Here is a 17,866-nt window from a genome sequence, read left to right as displayed (position 1 = left end):
CTTACTGTACGGGGGGCTGGCCCGCTCTCCGGGGGGCGGGCTTACTGTACGGGGGGCTGGCCCGCTCTCCGGGGGGCGGGGGGGGGGGCTTACTGTACGGGGGGCTGGCCCGCTCTCCGGGGGGCGGGGCTTACTGTACGGGGGGCTGGCCCGCTCTCCGGGGGGGGGGGGGGCGAGGGGGTTGTTAAGGTGGTGGGGGGGCGAGGGGGATGTTAAGGCGGAAGGAGGGCGAGGGGGATGTTCAGGTTTAGGGGGGGGGGGGGGGATGTTCAGGTTTAGGGGGGGGGGGGGGTCGTTCAGGTTAAGGCGGTGGGGGGGGGGGTCGTTCAGGTTAAGGCGGTGGGGGGGGGGTCGTTCAGGTTAAGGCGGTGGGGGGGGGGTCGTTCAGGTTAAGGCAGTGGGGGGGGTATAAAGTGAGTGGGGCATGAGGCACTCCCTCACATGCAAGATCAACTAGAGAACCTGGAATTGTGTTTTCACTTGCATCTGAAAGTAGCCCTATGTTCTGTTGTCGCTACAGTTATATGGCTTTTCTTTGCTTCTATTCAAGAGTTTCGTTTTGGTATCGATATGGAGGAGTGCAGGAAGGTGAGGGTTCTGTTCCACGTGACCATGAAGACGGGCTGTGGACACCATGGACCAGGTGACACGTCCAAGGACCAGGTGACAGGTCCAAGGACCAGGTGACACGTCCAAGGACCAGGTGACACGTCCAAGGACCAGGTGACACGTCCAAGGACCAGGTGACAGGTCCAAGGACCTGGTGACAGGTCCAAGGACCAGGTGACACGTCCAAGGACCAGGTGACACGTCCAAGGACCAGGTGACACGTCCAAGGACCAGGTGACAGGTCCAAGGACCTGGTGACAGGTCCAAGGACCAGGTGACAGGTCCAAGGACCTGGTGACAGGTCCAAGGACCAGGTGACACGTCCAAGGACCAGGTGACACGTCCAAGGACCAGGTGACACGTCCAAGGACCAGGTGACAGGTCCAAGGACCTGGTGACACGTCCAAGGACCAGGTGACACGTCCAAGGACCAGGTGACAGGTCCAAGGACCAGGTGACAGGTCCAAGGACCTGGTGACAGGTCGATGGTGTTCTGCAGCACCAAACAGCGGCGGGCGGCTCCAGGTCCAGCATGATAGCAAACAGGAACTCCAGCAATATATTGGATATTCACTCATACGTACAAGATGCAATAATACACAAGTCATTTGTTAAAAATAAACTCCAAGGGTTAAATGGGTAAAAGGCTATTGTATTAATTTATATCATGTGTCAAAGTCACTTGAGAATGAATTCAACAATCAGAATTCAAATGAAGAGGAATAACCCTAAAACAAAAAGATACAACAAAAATATAGAATGAGAAAAGAAATATATATATAAAAAAACGGATTATATATATATAGATATATATATATATATATATATAAAGATTAGATAAAATGTCTGATAGAAATCTACAAACCCCAGACAGTGGAAATATTAATTTCCACCTGAAATAGACATAAGGGCCCAGGCTTATTAAAGGGTCAAATAAAGAGGATTACATGAGGCTTCTAAAATCAATTATTCTCCCCCTCTCTTGCCAAGATAAATAGGATATAAAACATAGATACATCTAGCATATGTCCTTTACGGATATCCAGAGAAGGTGAAAATAGGACTAAATTCATGTGGAGGATTTGTTAAAACACAAGGTCTCGTCCGTGGAGGTCGTCTCAGTTCATCATCCTGGTTTTGAAGGCAGGAAATTCACTCTCGTCTTCTGACCAGTGGCTACCTGTAGGAATAATGAGGATACACTAAGAAATAGGGTTAGGGTTAGCCCTAACCCTCTTCTGACCAGTGGCTACCTGTAGGAATAATGAGGATACACTAAGAAATAGGGTTAGGGTTAGCCCTAACCCTCTTCTGACCAGTGGCTACCTGTAGGAATAATGAGAATACACTAAGAATAGAGAATAAGGAGATACATACATAGAGAGGTGGAGGGAGAGAGACCGGGGAAGAGAGGCACGAGAAGCAGAGCGCTGGAGAGGGACAGGAAGGGAGGAGAGAGACAGGAAGGGAGGAGAGAGACGGGAAGGGAGGAGAGAGACGGGAAGGGAGGAGAGAGACGGGAAGGGAGGAGAGAGACGGGAAGGGAGGAGAGAGACGGGAAGGGAGGAGAGAGACGGGAAGGGAGGAGAGAGACGGGAAGGGAGGAGAGAGACGGGAAGGGAGGAGAGAGACAGGAAGGGAGGAGAGACAGGAAGGGAGGAGAGAGACGGGAAGGGAGGAGAGAGACGGGAAGGGAGGAGAGAGACGGGAAGGGAGGAGAGAGACGGGAAGGGAGGAGAGAGACGGGAAGGGAGGAGAGAGACGGGAAGGGAGGAGAGAGACGGGAAGGGAGGAGAGAGACGGGAAGGGAGGAGAGAGACGGGAAGGGAGGAGAGAGACGGGAAGGGAGGAGAGAGACGGGAAGGGAGGAGAGAGACGGGAAGGGAGGAGAGAGACGGGAAGGGAGGAGAGACACAGGAAGGGAGGAGAGAGACGGGAAGGGAGGAGAGAGACGGGAAGGGAGGAGAGAGACGGGAAGAGAGGAGAGAGACGGGAAGGGAGGAGAGAGACGGGAAGGGAGGAGAGAGACGGGAAGGGAGGAGAGAGACGGGAAGGGAGGAGAGAGACGGGAAGGGAGGAGAGAGACGGGAAGGGAGGAGAGAGACGGGAAGAGAGGAGAGAGACAGGAAGGGAGGAGAGAGACGGGAAGAGAGGAGAGAGACAGGAAGGGAGGAGAGAGACGGGAAGAGAGGAGAGACGGGAAGGGAGGAGAGAGACAGGAAGGGAGGAGAGAGACAGGAAGGGAGGAGAGAGACAGGAAGGGAGGAGAGAGACGGGAAGAGAGGAGAGAGACGGGAAGGGAGGAGAGAGACGGGAAGGGAGGAGAGAGACAGGAAGGGAGGAGAGAGACGGGAAGGGAGGAGAGAGACGGGAAGGGAGGAGAGAGACGGGAAGAGAGGAGAGAGACGGGAAGAGAGGAGAGAGACGGGAAGGGAGGAGAGAGACGGGAAGGGAGGAGAGAGACGGGAAGAGAGGAGAGAGACGGGAAGGGAGGAGAGAGACGGGAAGGGAGGAGAGAGACGGGAAGAGAGGAGAGAGACAGGAAGGGAGGAGAGAGACGGGAAGGGAGGAGAGAGACGGGAAGGGAGGAGAGAGACGGGAAGGGAGGAGAGAGACGGGAAGGGAGGAGAGAGACGGGAAGAGAGGAGAGAGACGGGAAGGGAGGAGAGAGACGGGAAGGGAGGAGAGAGACGGGAAGGGAGGAGAGAGACGGGAAGGGAGGAGAGAGACGGGAAGAGAGGAGAGAGACGGGAAGAGAGGAGAGACAGGAAGGGAGGAGAGAGACGGGAAGAGAGGAGAGACAGGAAGGGAGGAGAGAGACGGGAAGGGAGGAGAGAGACGGGAAGAGAGGAGAGACAGGAAGGGAGGAGAGAGATGAGAAGGGAGGAGAGAGACGGGAAGGGAGGAGAGAGACAGGAAGGGAGGAGAGACAGGAAGGGAGGAGAGAGATGGGAAGGGAGGAGAGAGACGGGAAGGGAGGAGAGAGACAGGAAGGGAGGAGAGAGACAGGAAGGGAGGAGAGAGACAGGAAGGGAGGAGAGAGACAGGAAGGGAGGAGAGAGATGGGAAGGGAGGAGAGAGACGGGAAGGGAGGAGAGAGACGGAAAGGGAGGAGAGACAGGAAGGGGAGGAGAGAGACGGGAAGGGAGGAGAGAGACAGGAAGGGAGGAGAGACAGGAAGGGAGGAGAGAGATGGGAAGGGAGGAGAGAGACGGGAAGGGAGGAGAGACAGGAAGGGAGGAGAGAGACAGGAAGGGAGGAGAGAGACAGGAAGGGAGGAGAGAGACAGGAAGGGAGGAGAGAGATGGGAAGGGAGGAGAGAGACGGAAAGGGAGGAGAGACAGGAAGGGAGGAGAGAGATGGGAAGGGAGGAGAGAGACAGGAAGGGAGGAGAGAGACAGGAAGGGAGGAGAGAGACAGGAAGGGAGGAGAGAGATGGAAAGGGAGGAGAGAGACAGGAAGGGAGGAGAGACAGGAAGGGAGGAGAGACAGGAAGGGAGGAGAGCTGAACATGCGTTATTAAAGCAGAAGCAGCGCCTGGCCTGATGGCAGAGTGAGGGGCTTCATTAAGCTCTCTGCTGGCCTGATGGCAGAGTGAGGGGCTTCATTAAGCTCTCTGCTGGCCTGATGGCAGAGTGAGGGGCTTCATTAAGCTCTCTGCTGGCCTGATGGCAGAGTGAGGGGCTTCATTAAGCTCTCTGCTGGCCTGATGGCAGTTTGCGGGAGCTTTAAGGACAGGAGAACTTTGTTCTTATTATTATTATTAGTAGTAGGAGTAATTGAATCCTAACTGACAGGGAAAGCGCCTGGTTTGAGGAGTAATACATAGAATGGGAACCACGAAAATGTTTCCATTTTATAAAACTTGAAAGTAGTTAAAATATTAATTCCCCCAAAATGTAAAAGTCTTAATCAATTATGCAACCACTCCTGGGCAGAATTATTATACCTTTTAACATCGTCTTTCATCTGATTCTGTCGGATATAATTTGTTTGAATACTGTGTTTTTTTATTTTTTTTTCATTCTTCATTCTTCTGCAGGCTGTTAAACTCCTTTCTACATCATGAACTGAAACTCTGCCCCCTAGTGCCCATTGGTTGTCCTTTGAACACGGCTAGAAAGACTTCCAACAGAATGGAGGCCAGATTGAACACACAGAATGTGGCCTAGCGAGATCAGGATGGTCTCACAGCCTCAGAGCATCAACAGAGCGACATCTCCTGAGGTAGGAGAAAGGAATTCAACCTCGAAGAACCTTCTCATTAAAGGCACCCAGTGCAACTTTATGTAAACATTCAATGAAAAATAAACATTCAATTTCTAGTCTTTTTTACACGTAGTAAGTTTCAATAACTCCATACCATTACATATCGACATTCAAGGAGCAAAGATGAGACGTCGTTGTGTGGTGAGAACTGATAGAAAATCGTAAACAACAACAATCGCCGGTGGGGAGAAGCCATTTTTCCATTGACTGGAAGCCTGCTTTATTTATTGTAGGTTACAAAAAATAAAGAAAATGGCGGCATTGTTGTTGTTATCGATTTTGTATCAGTTCTCACCACACAACGACGTCTCATCTTTGCTGCTTAAATGTCGGTATGTAATGGTATGGAGTTATTGAAACTTACTACGTGTAAAAAAGACTAGAAATTGAATGTTTATTTTTAAGCCTCGAAAGTTGCACTGGGTGCCTTTAAGTCAAGGAACTGTGAATCATTTAGTGTCAAAAACAGCGTTCAGCAAATGCTGAGCTACCGTTTCCTCCATCCCCCATAAGCCATTGCAGCTCATGCCGACTGATTACAGTGGACAGCTGCTAGCCAGGTGGAAGCTATTTGGAATCCTGAGAATGAGCTAAAAGATTAAGGCTAAACTTCCTCGATGTCTAAATATTTTGCGGCGCAAGACACCAATATTAGAATATGACATTTTACATTACATATGTTTCTGTGAATTATTCCTTTAAAAATATCACTTCAAGACTCGTGTTGAACGGGGCCCGCTCCGGCGGTTTAATCAGGTGTTTTACGGGAAATGAGGTCGCTTTCCAAACGCGCAAAGTGCAGCGGGAGCTGTCAGACTCCCTCCTGGAAGGGTGTGCATGTGGCCTTACCGTCTGTTAACAAGAGTAGGTCCTGACTGTGGCAGTGTCCAGCCTCTGTATAGACTGGCTCCCTGCGTTTCCACGACGACAAAGGTCACATGCAAAGACATGCAGTTAGTCACGGCACATACGCAAACGGCAAGGCACAAAGCCATTCACAAGAATTCAGCTCGGAGGCAAGATTCACCAGTGATGAGACAGCTACTCTGGCCTCCATGTTTCACTACATTAGCAGCATGTTACACACACACGCGCACACACACACTTTAGTTCCAGCAGCACGCTGGGGACCTTGTCCCACTGCCTACCGTCCATGGTACTCCTCTTTGGCTGGGTGGAGGGCGACACCGCCGCACCAGAACTGTTCACTCGGAAGTTGGCTGGCAGGGTGTCCGACGCGCCCAGGGAAACACCCCGCATGTCTTTGGGCCGGAACTTCTTCCTCCATGACGGAGCGCGGCGAAAGTTCTTATCATCATCCTGGGGGGAGTGAGAAGGAGGGGTTGAGGGGGGAGGGAGGAGAAGGAGGGGTTGAGGGGGGAGGGAGGAGAAGGAGGGGTTGAGGGGGGAGGGAGGAGAAGGAGGGGTTGAGGGGGGAGGAGGGGTTGAGGGGGGAGGGAGGAGAAGGAGGGGTTGAGGGGGGAGGGAGGAGAAGGAGGGGTTGAGGGGGGAGGGAGGAGAAGGAGGGGTTGAGGGGGGAGGGAGGAGAAGGAGGGGTTGTGGGGGGAGGGAGGAGAAGGAGGGGTTGAGGGGGGAGGAGGGGTTGAGGGGGGAGGGAGAAGGAGGGGTTGAGGGGGGAGGGAGGAGAAGGAGGGGTTGTGGGGGGAGGGAGAAGGAGGGGTTGAGGGGGGAGGGAGGAGAAGGAGGGGTTGAGGGGGGAGGGAGGAGAAGGAGGGGTTGAGGGGGGAGGGAGGAGAAGGAGGGGTTGAGGGGGGAGGGAGAAGGAGGGGTTGAGGGGGGAGGGAGGAGAAGGAGGGGTTGAGGGAGGAGGGAGGAGGAGGGGTTGGGGGAGGAGGTGTTGGAGGAGGAGGGGGAGGAGGAGGAGGGGTTGGAGGAGGAGGAGGAGGGGGAGGAGGAGGGGTTGGAGGAGGAGGGGTTGGAGGAGGAGGAGGAGGGGGAGGAGGAGGGGTTGGAGGAGGAGGGGGAGGAGGAGGGGTTGGGGGAGGAGGGGGAGGAGGAGGGGGAGGAGGGGGGAGGGAGGAGAAGGAGGGGTTGAGGGAGGAGGGAGGAGAAGGAGGGGTTGAGGGGGGAGGGAGGAGAAGGAGGGGTTGAGGGAGGAGGGAGGAGAAGGAGGGGTTGAGGGGGGAGGGAGGAGAAGGAGGGGTTGAGGGAGGAGGGAGGAGGAGGGGTTGGGGGAGGAGGAGGAGGGGGAGGAGGAGGGGTTGGAGGAGGAGGGGGAGGAGGAGGGGTTGGGGGAGGAGGGGGAGGAGGGGTTGTGGTCAAGGAGCACAGAGCCAAAGCAGACCACTAGACGGCCATGGACGATCCTGGTGGCTAGCGAGGTCTAGACGCCGAGCATGACGCATGACGCCGAGTGTGGAGGATTGACTGTGTGTGAATGTGTGTGTGAGGCTGGTCTCAGGTGGTCAAAGACATGTACTGAGATCCGAACGCTGAGTCACCTCCTCCATTCTCCTCTCGGTGCCGATGGCCAGGAGGCTGTTGTACTCCCTCTCCAGGATGGCTCTGGCCTGGAGGGTGGAGGAAGGGTGGAGAACAGTCAGAGCAGCTTCACCCCTAAGATCACCAACACCATTAAAAACTACCAAATCAACGGCAGACGACCCAATCCATGCACGGAGAGACGACCCAGACTGAACCGCGCCCCGCTGTCTCCCTCCACACATTCCAGGCTGCTCCTCCCTTCCTGCTCCACGAGGAGATCCTTATCCCTCAGACCCCCCCTCCTAAAGCCATGCTAACAGTCAATCTATCCCTCAGACCCCCCCTCCTAAAGCCATGCTAACAGTCAATCTATCCCTCAGACCCCCCCTCCTAAAGCCATGCTAACAGTCAATCTATCCCTCAGACCCCCCCTCCTAAAGCCATGCTAACAGTCAATCTATCCCTCAGACCCCCCCTCCTAAAGCCATGCTAACAGTCAATCTAAAGTAGTTTGGCCCCCGTTCTCTCTGAAGTTACACGATACACATTCAAAGAGTTGAGTTCTCAGCAAACAGGAAACCTTTTGTGGGCTTGTTCTGTTGACCTCAAACTGTTAAGATGACTAAGTAGTGACCGACTGTATTTCAACGAAGCCCACTGGTGTGTCAGATGCAGACGTACAGACAGGTGTGCGTGTGTGCGTGTACCTGTGTGTTCTGCGTGGGGATCTGCAGCAGCAGGGCCAGAGTGTTGTGGTCGAAGGCCTCGTCCAGGGCCAGCAGGGCGCCGTGGACCCCGTTCTCGTACAGGCTGCCGCTGTACTCCTTCAGACCGATGGCCGCCACCCAGCTGATCACACGCTCGTTACTCCACACCAGCACGTCTACACAGGAGGGCTCTTCAGGGTTAGGTTAGTCTAACCCTCGGTCTTTAGTGGTTAGGTTAGTCTAACCCTTGCTCTTTAGTGGTTAGGGTTAGGTTGGTCTAACCCTTGGTCTTTAGTGGTTAGGGTTGGTCTAACCCTCAGTCTTTAGTGGTTAGGTTAGTCTAACCCTCGGTCTTTAGTGGTTAGGTTAGTCTAACCCTTGGTCTTTAGTGGTTAGGTTAGTCTAACCCTTGCTCTTTAGTGGTTAGGTTAGTCTAACCCTTGGTCTTTAGTGGTTAGGGTTAGGTTAGTCTAACCCTTGCTCTTTAGTGGTTAGGGTTAGGTTGGTCTAACCCTTGGTCTTTAGTGGTTAGGGTTGGTCTAACCCTTGGTCTTTAGTGGTTAGGGTTAGGTTAGTCTAACCCTTGGTCTTTAGTGGTTAGGGTTAGGTTAGTCTAACCCTTGGTCTTTAGTGGTTAGGGTTAGTCTAACCCTTGGTCTTTAGTGGTTAGGTTAGTCTAACCCTTGGTCTTTAGTGGTTAGGGTTAGGTTGGTCTAACCCTTGGTCCTTAGTGGGCTGGGCCATGAGACAGGGTTATAGGGAGCGGGGAGCAGCAGGAGGTGAAACGTACCGCTGGTCTCCAGCTGGGCCTCCTCCCTCCTCCTCTCCAGCTCCATGCGGTCGTAGTTCAGCCTCCTCAGAGACATCACCCCACACTGGAAACTGTTTCTGTTACAGGACAGGAAGACATTTGGTGAGCGCAGACCTCAGACCAGTGGACCTCAGGCCAGTGGACCTCAGACCTCAGACCAGTGGACCTCAGGCCTCAGACCAGTGGACCTCAGGCCTCAGACCTCAGACCAGTGGACCTCAGGCCTCAGACCAGTGGACCTCAGGCCTCAGAACTCAGACCAGTGGACCTCAGGCCTCAGACCAGTGGACCTCAGGCCTCAGACCTCAGACCAGTGGACCTCAGGCCTCAGACCAGTGGACCTCAGGCCTCAGACCAGTGGACCTCAGGCCTCAGACCAGTGGACCTCAGACCTCAGGCCTCAGACCTCAGACCTCAGGCCTCAGACCTCAGACCAGTGGACCTCAGACCAGCAGGTTCGCTGTCCAGACATTTGGTTTTTCACAGGCTTCGAGAAAAGGTGAATGTTGCTGTGTTAGCCGTCAGCCAATCAGGCTTGAGTAAAAGAAGGTGAAACAGCGTTCGGCCAGACTTCAGCTGGTCTGCGGTCAGCTTCAGATTATAAAGTCTGGTCTGTGATAGTAGCGCGGCCCAGCCTGAAGCAGACCGTTCATGGCTAATCCTATAGGCCATCCATTCAACTCGGTTTGTTACCGGCCAATAGCAAGACCTGTTACCTGTGGAAGCTGTCCACCATCTTGAGCTGCCCCCTCAGGTCCTTCTTGGTGAGGTGGTCCAGCATGCGGGCGTCCACCAGGGACTCCATGAAGTAGGAGCGGTACTGCGGCAGCCCCAGGCTGGGCAGCCACTCGTTACCGATCCACTCGTGGTTCATGTCCCCGTAGGCCAGCGTCTGTCAGAGGGTCAGGGTTAGGGTTAGGGGTTACCTTAACCCTAACCCTGACCCTCTGGAGCCTGGAGGGTCAGGGTTAGGGGTTACCTTAACCCTAGGGTCAGCAAGGTGCTGTCTGATGTCAGTTAATGCAATATGTAATATGATAATATTTATACTTCAACACTTTGAACACCAGTATTCTTTGGGGCGGAGGATAGGGAGTGAGCGGTCGGCGATCAGAGAGGTGGGGTTAAGGGTTAAGGGTTAAGGGTCAGGTAATCAAGTGCCAACCTGGGCCCAGCTGCCCTGGTCATCCTCCTGGTGTTAGCGTGTGTAGCGCGTTGAGAACAAGAGAACAGGTGGGTTAGTACGGCAGTAGAGGCTTCACATGCAGGTCTAATAAAACCGCCCGTCACCAGGACATCCAGGCAGCAATATGGTCAATGTATATATCGATGTTGTCCACTTGGTACTAAATGATCGGATAGCATCCTGCACAATAGAAGCAAAATCTAAATAATATGAATTGATTTGTCCAGTTCTCAAAACACACAAACACACAGACACAACTAGAACGCTTTGAGGGAAGGCACTGCTCTAGAGGAAGGCCTCACTACTAGCACCAGCTAAAGGCACACAGCTCTTGTTCCAAGTGGCATCGTGAGGCTCCAGTGACTCCGGTGCCCCTCTTCCTATTCATGTGTTGTCATGCAATTGCCTACATGCACTAGTTTACATGCACTAGTTTACATGCACTAGTTTGCATGCACTACTTTACATGCACTGTTTCACATTCACTGGTTTACATGCACTGTTTCACATGCACTAGTTTGCATGCACTAGTTTGAGGTGTGGCAGCCGGCTGAGACTCAACGATGACTTGGAACCTAGCCCTAAGCCACATGACACCGCGGTGGACTGACCGTAGGGGGCGTGGCCGCCAAACTCTCCATCTCCTCATGAGTCACCCACACGTTCCCCGTGGACTGATCAGGTGACCCAACCGACCAATCACAAGTGAGGTGTGATACGCAGGCGTGACAAAAGACAAGGAGGGAGAGGAAGACCAAGACGCAGTGGTTCAATTAGAAGTTAGTTCAATGAAGTACACGGTATTCAGAGAAGAAAGGCTCCAGCGCCATGCCGGGATAGCGAGGGTTAAGAGTTCAGCAGCTCAGTGACAGCAGCCAGGACCAATGAAAACAGAAGTCCGAACAGAGAGTCAGAACAGAAGTGTCTTTGGGAGGAGAGAGATGGGGGGCCGCCCGAGTGTGTACCGTTCTGGAGGTGGGCGGGGCCGAGGGGCTGGTCAGGGACATGATCTCCTGGATGGCGAGGCGGAGCTTCAGCCGGTGCAGCGGGTTGCTGATCCCGATCTCTCTCTGGATCTCCGTGTCTGACAGCGCCGACATGATTGCGCCGCTCTTCACGTTGGCCCGGCAGGCCGCCACGTACCAGGCAGGCATACCCACCCACAGCTGGGAAGGGGAGGGAGGAGGGGGAGGAGCAGAGGGGAGGGAGGGAGGGGGAGGAGCAGAGGGGAGGGAGGGAGGGGGAGGAGCAGAGGGGGAGAAGGGAAGGGGGAGGAGAAGGGGAGGGGGAGGAGCAGAGGGGAGGGAGGGAGGGGAGGAGCAGGAGAGGGGAGGGAGAGGGAGGAGAAGGGGAGGGGGAGGAGGGGAGGGAGGGAGGGGGAGGAGAAGGGGAGGGGGAGGAGCAGAGGGGAGGGAGGGAGGGGGAGGAGAAGGGGAGGGGGAGGAGCAGAGGGGAGGGAGGGAGGGGGAGGAGAAGGGGAGGGGGAGGAGCAGAGGGGAGGGAGGGAGGGGGAGGAGAAGGGGAGGGGGAGGAGCAGAGGGGAGGGAGGGAGGGGGAGGAGCAGGAGAGGGGAGGGAGGGAGGGGAGGAGCAGGAGAGGGGAGGGAGAGGGAGGAGAAGGGGAGGGGGAGGAGGGGAGGGAGGGAGGGGGAGGAGAAGGGGAGGGGGAGGAGCAGAGGGGAGGGAGGGAGGGGGAGGAGAAGGGGAGGGGGAGGAGCAGAGGGGAGGGAGGGAGGGGGAGGAGAAGGGGAGGGGGAGGAGCAGAGGGGAGGGAGGGAGGGGGAGGAGCAGGAGAGGGGAGGGAGGGAGGGGAGGAGCAGGAGAGGGGAGGGAGAGGGAGGAGAAGGGGAGGGGGAGGAGGGGAGGGAGGGAGGGGGAGGAGAAGGGGAGGGGGAGGAGCAGAGGGGAGGGAGGGAGGGGGAGGAGAAGGGGAGGGGGAGGAGCAGAGGGGAGGGAGGGAGGGGGAGGAGAAGGGGAGGGGGAGGAGCAGAGGGGAAGCATGTTGGAAAGATGGAGTAAGAGAATGGCAGATTAGAAATCATGGAAAAGGGGGGGTCCCGTGACGATGTCTGGCTAGAAGACGTGTTTCCACTGAGCTCCCGCTCCCACTTGTCTTAAATATATTTTATTTCAAGTTATCGCTCCCATTTCGGCTAATCACATTAACTCAATAGTGTAGGAACTAGCGGCAAGCAGAAAAAGTAAAATTTTGACAACAAGTGATGTCGAAACAGACGAAATTCAACACATGAGGAATGGCTACTGCTGCAACTGCTAGCCAAAAAACGGATTCGCCATTACTTTTCCGCTCCGGAGGAGCAGGTGAAGAGGAGCCCTCCCCGACGGTGAACACCGCAGCTCTGATTCGCGAGGTAACTCAAAACTTTGGCGACATGATGGAAGAAAAACTTTCCTAATTCACGGAGACTTTGGAAAAAATATCCACTACTTTGGAAAGCCAATCAAAGCGCATCACCGAGGCCGGGCAGAGAGTGTCGGGTGTGGAGGATACAGTGACCGGTCTACAGGGGAGGCTCGCTGAAGCAGAGAAGATGATATGGAGAACCGCAGCAGGAGGGATAACATTTGTGTTCTCAATCTGAAAGAGAGCACCGAGGGAAAAAAAAACATTCACCTCTTTGAAGGTTGGCTGCCTACCGTGCTCGGCTTGGAAGTGACTCCCGGCGTTAAAAGCCGCATCGAAATTGACCGGGCGCACCGGAGCTCGGGGCCGCGGGGTGTGCGTCCCCGCCCGGTGATTATTAAACTGCACAACTCCAGGGATAAAGCGAGGATAATGGCCGCACTGAGAGCAACGCCTAATCTGGAACATGACGGGCAGCGGATCTTCATTCATCAGGATTTATCGTCTGCGGTTCGGGAGAGAAGACGAGCCATCAACGGTTTGTGCCAGGCTCTGATCGAGAGAGGCATCCGCTTTAACATGCGCTTCCCGGCTACACTGGCTGTGAACCACAACGGCAAAGAACACAAGTTTGAATCACGAAGAGATGCAGAAAATTTAAAAAGCCGGACAGGAGACGCCTGAAGTATGACTTTTATCATGCTTGATCTGGGAGACTACATGGACACATATCATTAAGGTCTACGTAAGTTTTGTTTTGGTTTTAATTATTATTATAACAGCAGCTATTGTATTTTGAGAGGACACTTCCACAAGCTACTTTAAAAGGCACAAATGGTGACATGGCTTTACTATGTGCAATTAATACGTTCAAGGTTTGCGTGGTTATTATTAAGTGATCTCATTATGCTCACTCTTGTAGGTTAACATTTAAGGAGGGGCTCCCTCTGTTCATTATTAACATACTTTGATACCTTATATTGATATGTGGCCGGAATAACAATAGGCAGGTAACAAACTTTTTGTTGTGGGGGCGGGGGTGTGATATGGAGCTTTTTTATTTTTTTTATCTTGCTCCAGAAGTGGAAACTGATTTTAGCAGCATGTGCTCCTTTAGCACTACCCAGTGGGTAGCTTTTTGTTTTTGTTTTGTGTGTTCATATTTCTCATACTCTGGTATCTTCTTCATGTTTACATCATTCTCTGAGCATGAAGAAGGTTCTTGTTGTTTGTGTTCATACCAGCACAGCTCATTAATTTCATGCGCCAAATAACGCTGTATTGTACTATGCTCATGGTAAGGGGTCATTTTCAGTTAGATATGGATCACTTTTATTTGTTTTATGTTCAATCATATAGTTGATGAGTAGCCCGAAAATCATAACGTTAAATGTCAAAGGAATCAACCATGTTGTTAAGAGACGCAAATTGCTTTCCATGCTTAAGAAAGACAGGGTACAGGTGGCATTATTACAAGAGACGCATCTTAGAGATATTGAACATTTAAAATTAAAGCGGGACTGGGTGGGTCAAATTTATTACTCTTCTTTCAATTCAAGAAGCAGAGGGGCAGCAATACTTATCCACAAATGTCTTCCATTCACACTAGATAAAGTTGTTCGAGATACTAAAATCGGACCTCCATCTAAAATGGCAAGAGCTACGATAGAGCTCTGCTCTGATATTGGCCTTTTTGACGCATGGAGAATCACTAATCTACGAGGAAAAGATTTCACTTTTTTTTCTCGTCCCCACCATTCATTTTCTTGAATTGATTATATCTTTGTTTCTAGACCACTACTAGATAGAACCGGAGCTTGGTCCATTAACACATGTGTTCTCTCGGACCACTCATCAGTCTCTATTGAAGTAATGCCACCTTACCATGACCCTTTCTCTAGACACTGGCGTCTGTATCCGTCTCTTCTTAGCAACCCTGCATTTGTGACTTATTTAGAAAATCAATGGGAACTCTGTATTTCCACAAATGACTCACCTGAGGTTTCTGCGTTTACTCTATGGGAAACAGGCAAGGCATTTCTTAGAGGGTCCATCATTTCTTACACGGCCGCAAAAAGGAAGACTACATTAGTGAAACAGCTAGAGCTTGAGCTAGATATTGTTCGCTTAGACAGAGAATTTAAAGCTTCTTCCTCCACATCTGTGTTAAAGAAATTGGAAGCAGTCAGATCTGCTTTAGATCAACTTCTAACTCAAAAAGCAGAATCAGCAATATGGTTTTGGTCCCGAGTTTTATAAAAAGATGGCAAAATTTGTGGTGGGTCCTTTAACTAACATTTTTATGGAGTCATTTGACGGGGGCTCACTTCCACCAACTTTAAATCTCGCCCATATATCTCTCATTTTAAAGAAAGATAAACCCCCTGATCTTTGTGCATCTTATAGACCAATAAGCTTGCTCGGGGTTGACTGTAAAATGTTATCCAAGCTTCTGGCTAGGAGGTTGGAAGAGGTGTTGCCCATCCTGGTGAAGCAGGACCAGACAGGATTTATCAAGGGTAGATACTCTCACTCCAATGTCCGACGGCTCCTAAATGTTATTCAATTCGCACAAAATACAAAAAACAAGGTTCTTGCAGTTAGGGCTGGGCGATATGGGCCAAAATGAATATCTCGATATTTTTTTACTATATCTCGATACACGATATATATCTCGATATATTTTGAATCTCCTCTAGAGCACATCATAAATGCTCGAATCAACCATGTCTGGTATAATGTTACGTCAGTAATAATTCTAGTATTCCTGAAATATAAGTCTGCATGTAGATTACATGAAACAACATATTGTTTAAACTCATTAGTGCTTTGTATTGGAACAATTTAGAACTTGCACATAAGAAAAGGAAAATCACAGCAAGTTAGATTTACCAACACAGCATTTATTCAAACCGTTAATTATTTATTAACTGTTTGCATAATAATTATTATATATACACTGCCAGACGACGGATCCATTGCTATTCTTTTTCAAAACCAAATCCTCAGTTTCCATCCTTTTTTCTCTCTCTCGCTGTTCTCACTCACCGGTCGGAGGTACACACACCTACAGCAGCGCGCCGTCCAGTCTACGTCACACACGCGCGTCCATGAGAATCTCGCGGACTCGCAGCGGGCGGGGGGAGTGAGTCAGTGTGTTTGTGCCATTGCATGTCTTTACCTTTTGTGGAAGAGGGAGAGACGTCGGAGGTGCACAGAGCTTTTGGCCGTGATATTATACAATTATATTATATTATATACTATTATATATAGAGCTCCGGGAGTCGCAAACGGCAAAAATCACTTTCTCCTCCATGCTGCAGTTCACCCCGGACTGCACTGCACTGAGTTTGACGGTTGAACGCTGATTGGCTGTTTACGTTACACATGTCACTCAGTGGCCACGCTGTTGAACGCTGATTGGCTGTCATCACGAGAAATTAAAATACATTTCAACTCGAGCGAATTTGTCGCGCCACAAATCCTCGTGAACGCGCTCGCCTGTGCACGGCGAAAGTGTGGCGCGACAAATCAAAACTTGTTGCCGGTTTTCTCTCGCGAAGAATTCGCCCGATACGCGTCTACGTTCACTTTATATGGGATTTTGTCGCCCCGTCGCGTTTGGTCCGAACGCACAATGAGTATGCCGGCGGCGGCAAAAAGAAACAGATTACGTGCCAATTTGTATTCGATGTTCGCGACAGGGGCATTTTATACATCCCCTGGAGAACATCTCGCGATACATCGCATATATTCGATATATCGCCCAGCCCTACTTGCAGTATTACTGGATGCTGAAAAAGCGTTCGACCGGGTGGAGTGGGAGTATCTATTCGATGTTCTTAACAGGTTTGGTTTGGGTGCAGGCTTTGTTGAGTGGGTCAAAGTGTTATACAAATCTCCGGCTGCGAGGGTCCTTGTGAATGGTTCAGTGTCTGACGCTTTCCCCTTGTGCAGGGGTACGCGTCAGGGCTGCCCCCTTTCGCCTTTATTATTTGCACTCACCCTCGAGCCTCTTGCAGAAGTTATAAGGACCCACCAGGGGCTTTCTGGTGTCAAGTTGGGAGACATTGAATACAGGATTTCCCTCTATGCTGACGATATATTATTGTTTATTACAAACCCTGAGAACTCCATCCCTACCTTAATATTAATCATTAATCAATTTGGCCAGATATCGGGATATAAAGTTAACTACAACAAGTCAGAGGCCTTACCATTAGGTGGCTCTGGGCCCTGGGCGGCCCCTGTCAATTTCCCATTCAGGTGATCGGTCTCAGGTTTTACTTACCTGGGCATCAAAGTATCAGCAGATATTAAAGAGCTGTACAAACTAAATTTCAAAGTTACCTTGACAAAAATTAAAAGTGACCTTGACAGGTGGTTTGATCTCCCATTGTCCTGGATGGGTAGAATAAGCTTAATTAAGATGAATGTACTTCCCAGGATATTGTACCCTATGCAGATGCTACCATTAAAGATCAATAGGAAATTAATTTTGGATATTGAACGATTGTTGTCTAAATTCATATTGCACGGAAAGAAAGCTAGAATAAAGATGAAGATATTGCAATTACCAATAGACAGGGGGGGTCAGGCTTTCCCTAATTTTTTATACTACAATTGGGCTTGTCACGCCCGTATAATATCAGGCTGGCTGAGACATTTTCTACATCAAGGGGAGCCCCCCGTAGATGCTTGGTGTTGCACCCCTCTATCTATTTTTAGCCTTACCTCAACTGCCTTAGGTGAACTCCCAGCAGAGGTTAAAACTAACTTTATTATGCTTAACACACTTAGGATTTGGCGTGACATCACTAAACACATCGGCCGAAGAGAGTTTTCATCAGCGTTACAACCTTTAACTAGGAACAAAGCTTTCCCCCCAGGCATTGGAGTGACTATTTTCGATGATTGGTTCTCAAAGGACCTAAGATTTGTTTCTGATTTATTTGAAAACGGTAATTTCATGTCATTCACTCAAATTCAGAATAGGTACAAAGTATCACGTAACCACTTCTTTGGTTTTCTCCAAGTGAGGCATTTTGTAAAATCTAATCTTAAATTACCGAATGATCAACCAATGTTGAGTCCTATTGAAAGCTTCCTTCTTCATTTTAATTTGAATACCCTCAATGACAAGAAATCGATTTCTCTCTTTTATGAAAAATTAATGCCTTTTAACTCTGCTAATTCTGACAGAGCGAGGGATCTATGGGAAAAGGACTTGGAGGTTGAACTTAGCACAGAGGCCTGGTCCAATGCTTTATGTCTGCTAAGAAAATATATACATGCAACAGACTCAGGGAGAGTCAATATAGAATATTACACAGAATACAACGTACTCTTCAATTTCTACACAAAATTAATCCTGAGTTCTCCCCCCTCTATCTTAAGTGTAATAAAGAAATAGGAACCTACTACCACTGTATTTGGCAATGTCCTTTAATATCCAGATATTGGAAAAACGTCGCT

General features: G+C 50.9%; 1 protein-coding gene across 14 annotated transcripts in view; it reads right to left on the bottom strand.

The window, feature by feature from the left end:
- Window positions 1–514: 514 nt before the first annotated feature.
- The window catches only part of ppfia1 (PTPRF interacting protein alpha 1), a 67,430-nt gene continuing 50,078 nt past the window's right edge, over window positions 515–17,866 (bottom strand). For 4 of the 14 annotated variants that reach the window (XM_060071962.1, XM_060071966.1, XM_060071965.1 and 1 more), the window contains 9 exons: window positions 10,993–11,193; window positions 10,639–10,701; window positions 10,007–10,033; window positions 9,558–9,733; window positions 8,821–8,918; window positions 8,031–8,221; window positions 7,341–7,409; window positions 6,027–6,198; window positions 515–1,789 (listed from right to left, as the gene is read on the bottom strand). In XM_060071962.1, coding sequence (XP_059927945.1) covers window positions 1,728–1,789; window positions 6,027–6,198; window positions 7,341–7,409; window positions 8,031–8,221; window positions 8,821–8,918; window positions 9,558–9,733; window positions 10,007–10,033; window positions 10,639–10,701; window positions 10,993–11,193 — 1,059 coding nt within the window. In that variant the 3' untranslated portion in view covers window positions 515–1,727. Of the gene's footprint in view, window positions 1,790–1,894; window positions 1,936–5,727; window positions 5,790–6,026; window positions 6,199–7,340; window positions 7,410–8,030; window positions 8,222–8,453; window positions 8,724–8,761; window positions 8,919–9,557; window positions 9,734–10,006; window positions 10,034–10,638; window positions 10,702–10,992; window positions 11,194–17,866 lie in introns of those variants that run through there. The other 10 variants (XM_060071967.1, XM_060071968.1, XM_060071963.1 and 7 more) reach the window with 9 other exon arrangements.

This window comes from Gadus macrocephalus, chromosome 14 (assembly GCF_031168955.1).
Source record: "Gadus macrocephalus chromosome 14, ASM3116895v1".
Taxonomy (NCBI): domain Eukaryota; kingdom Metazoa; phylum Chordata; class Actinopteri; order Gadiformes; family Gadidae; genus Gadus; species Gadus macrocephalus.
This window is presented reverse-complemented; position numbering and strand designations above follow the sequence as displayed.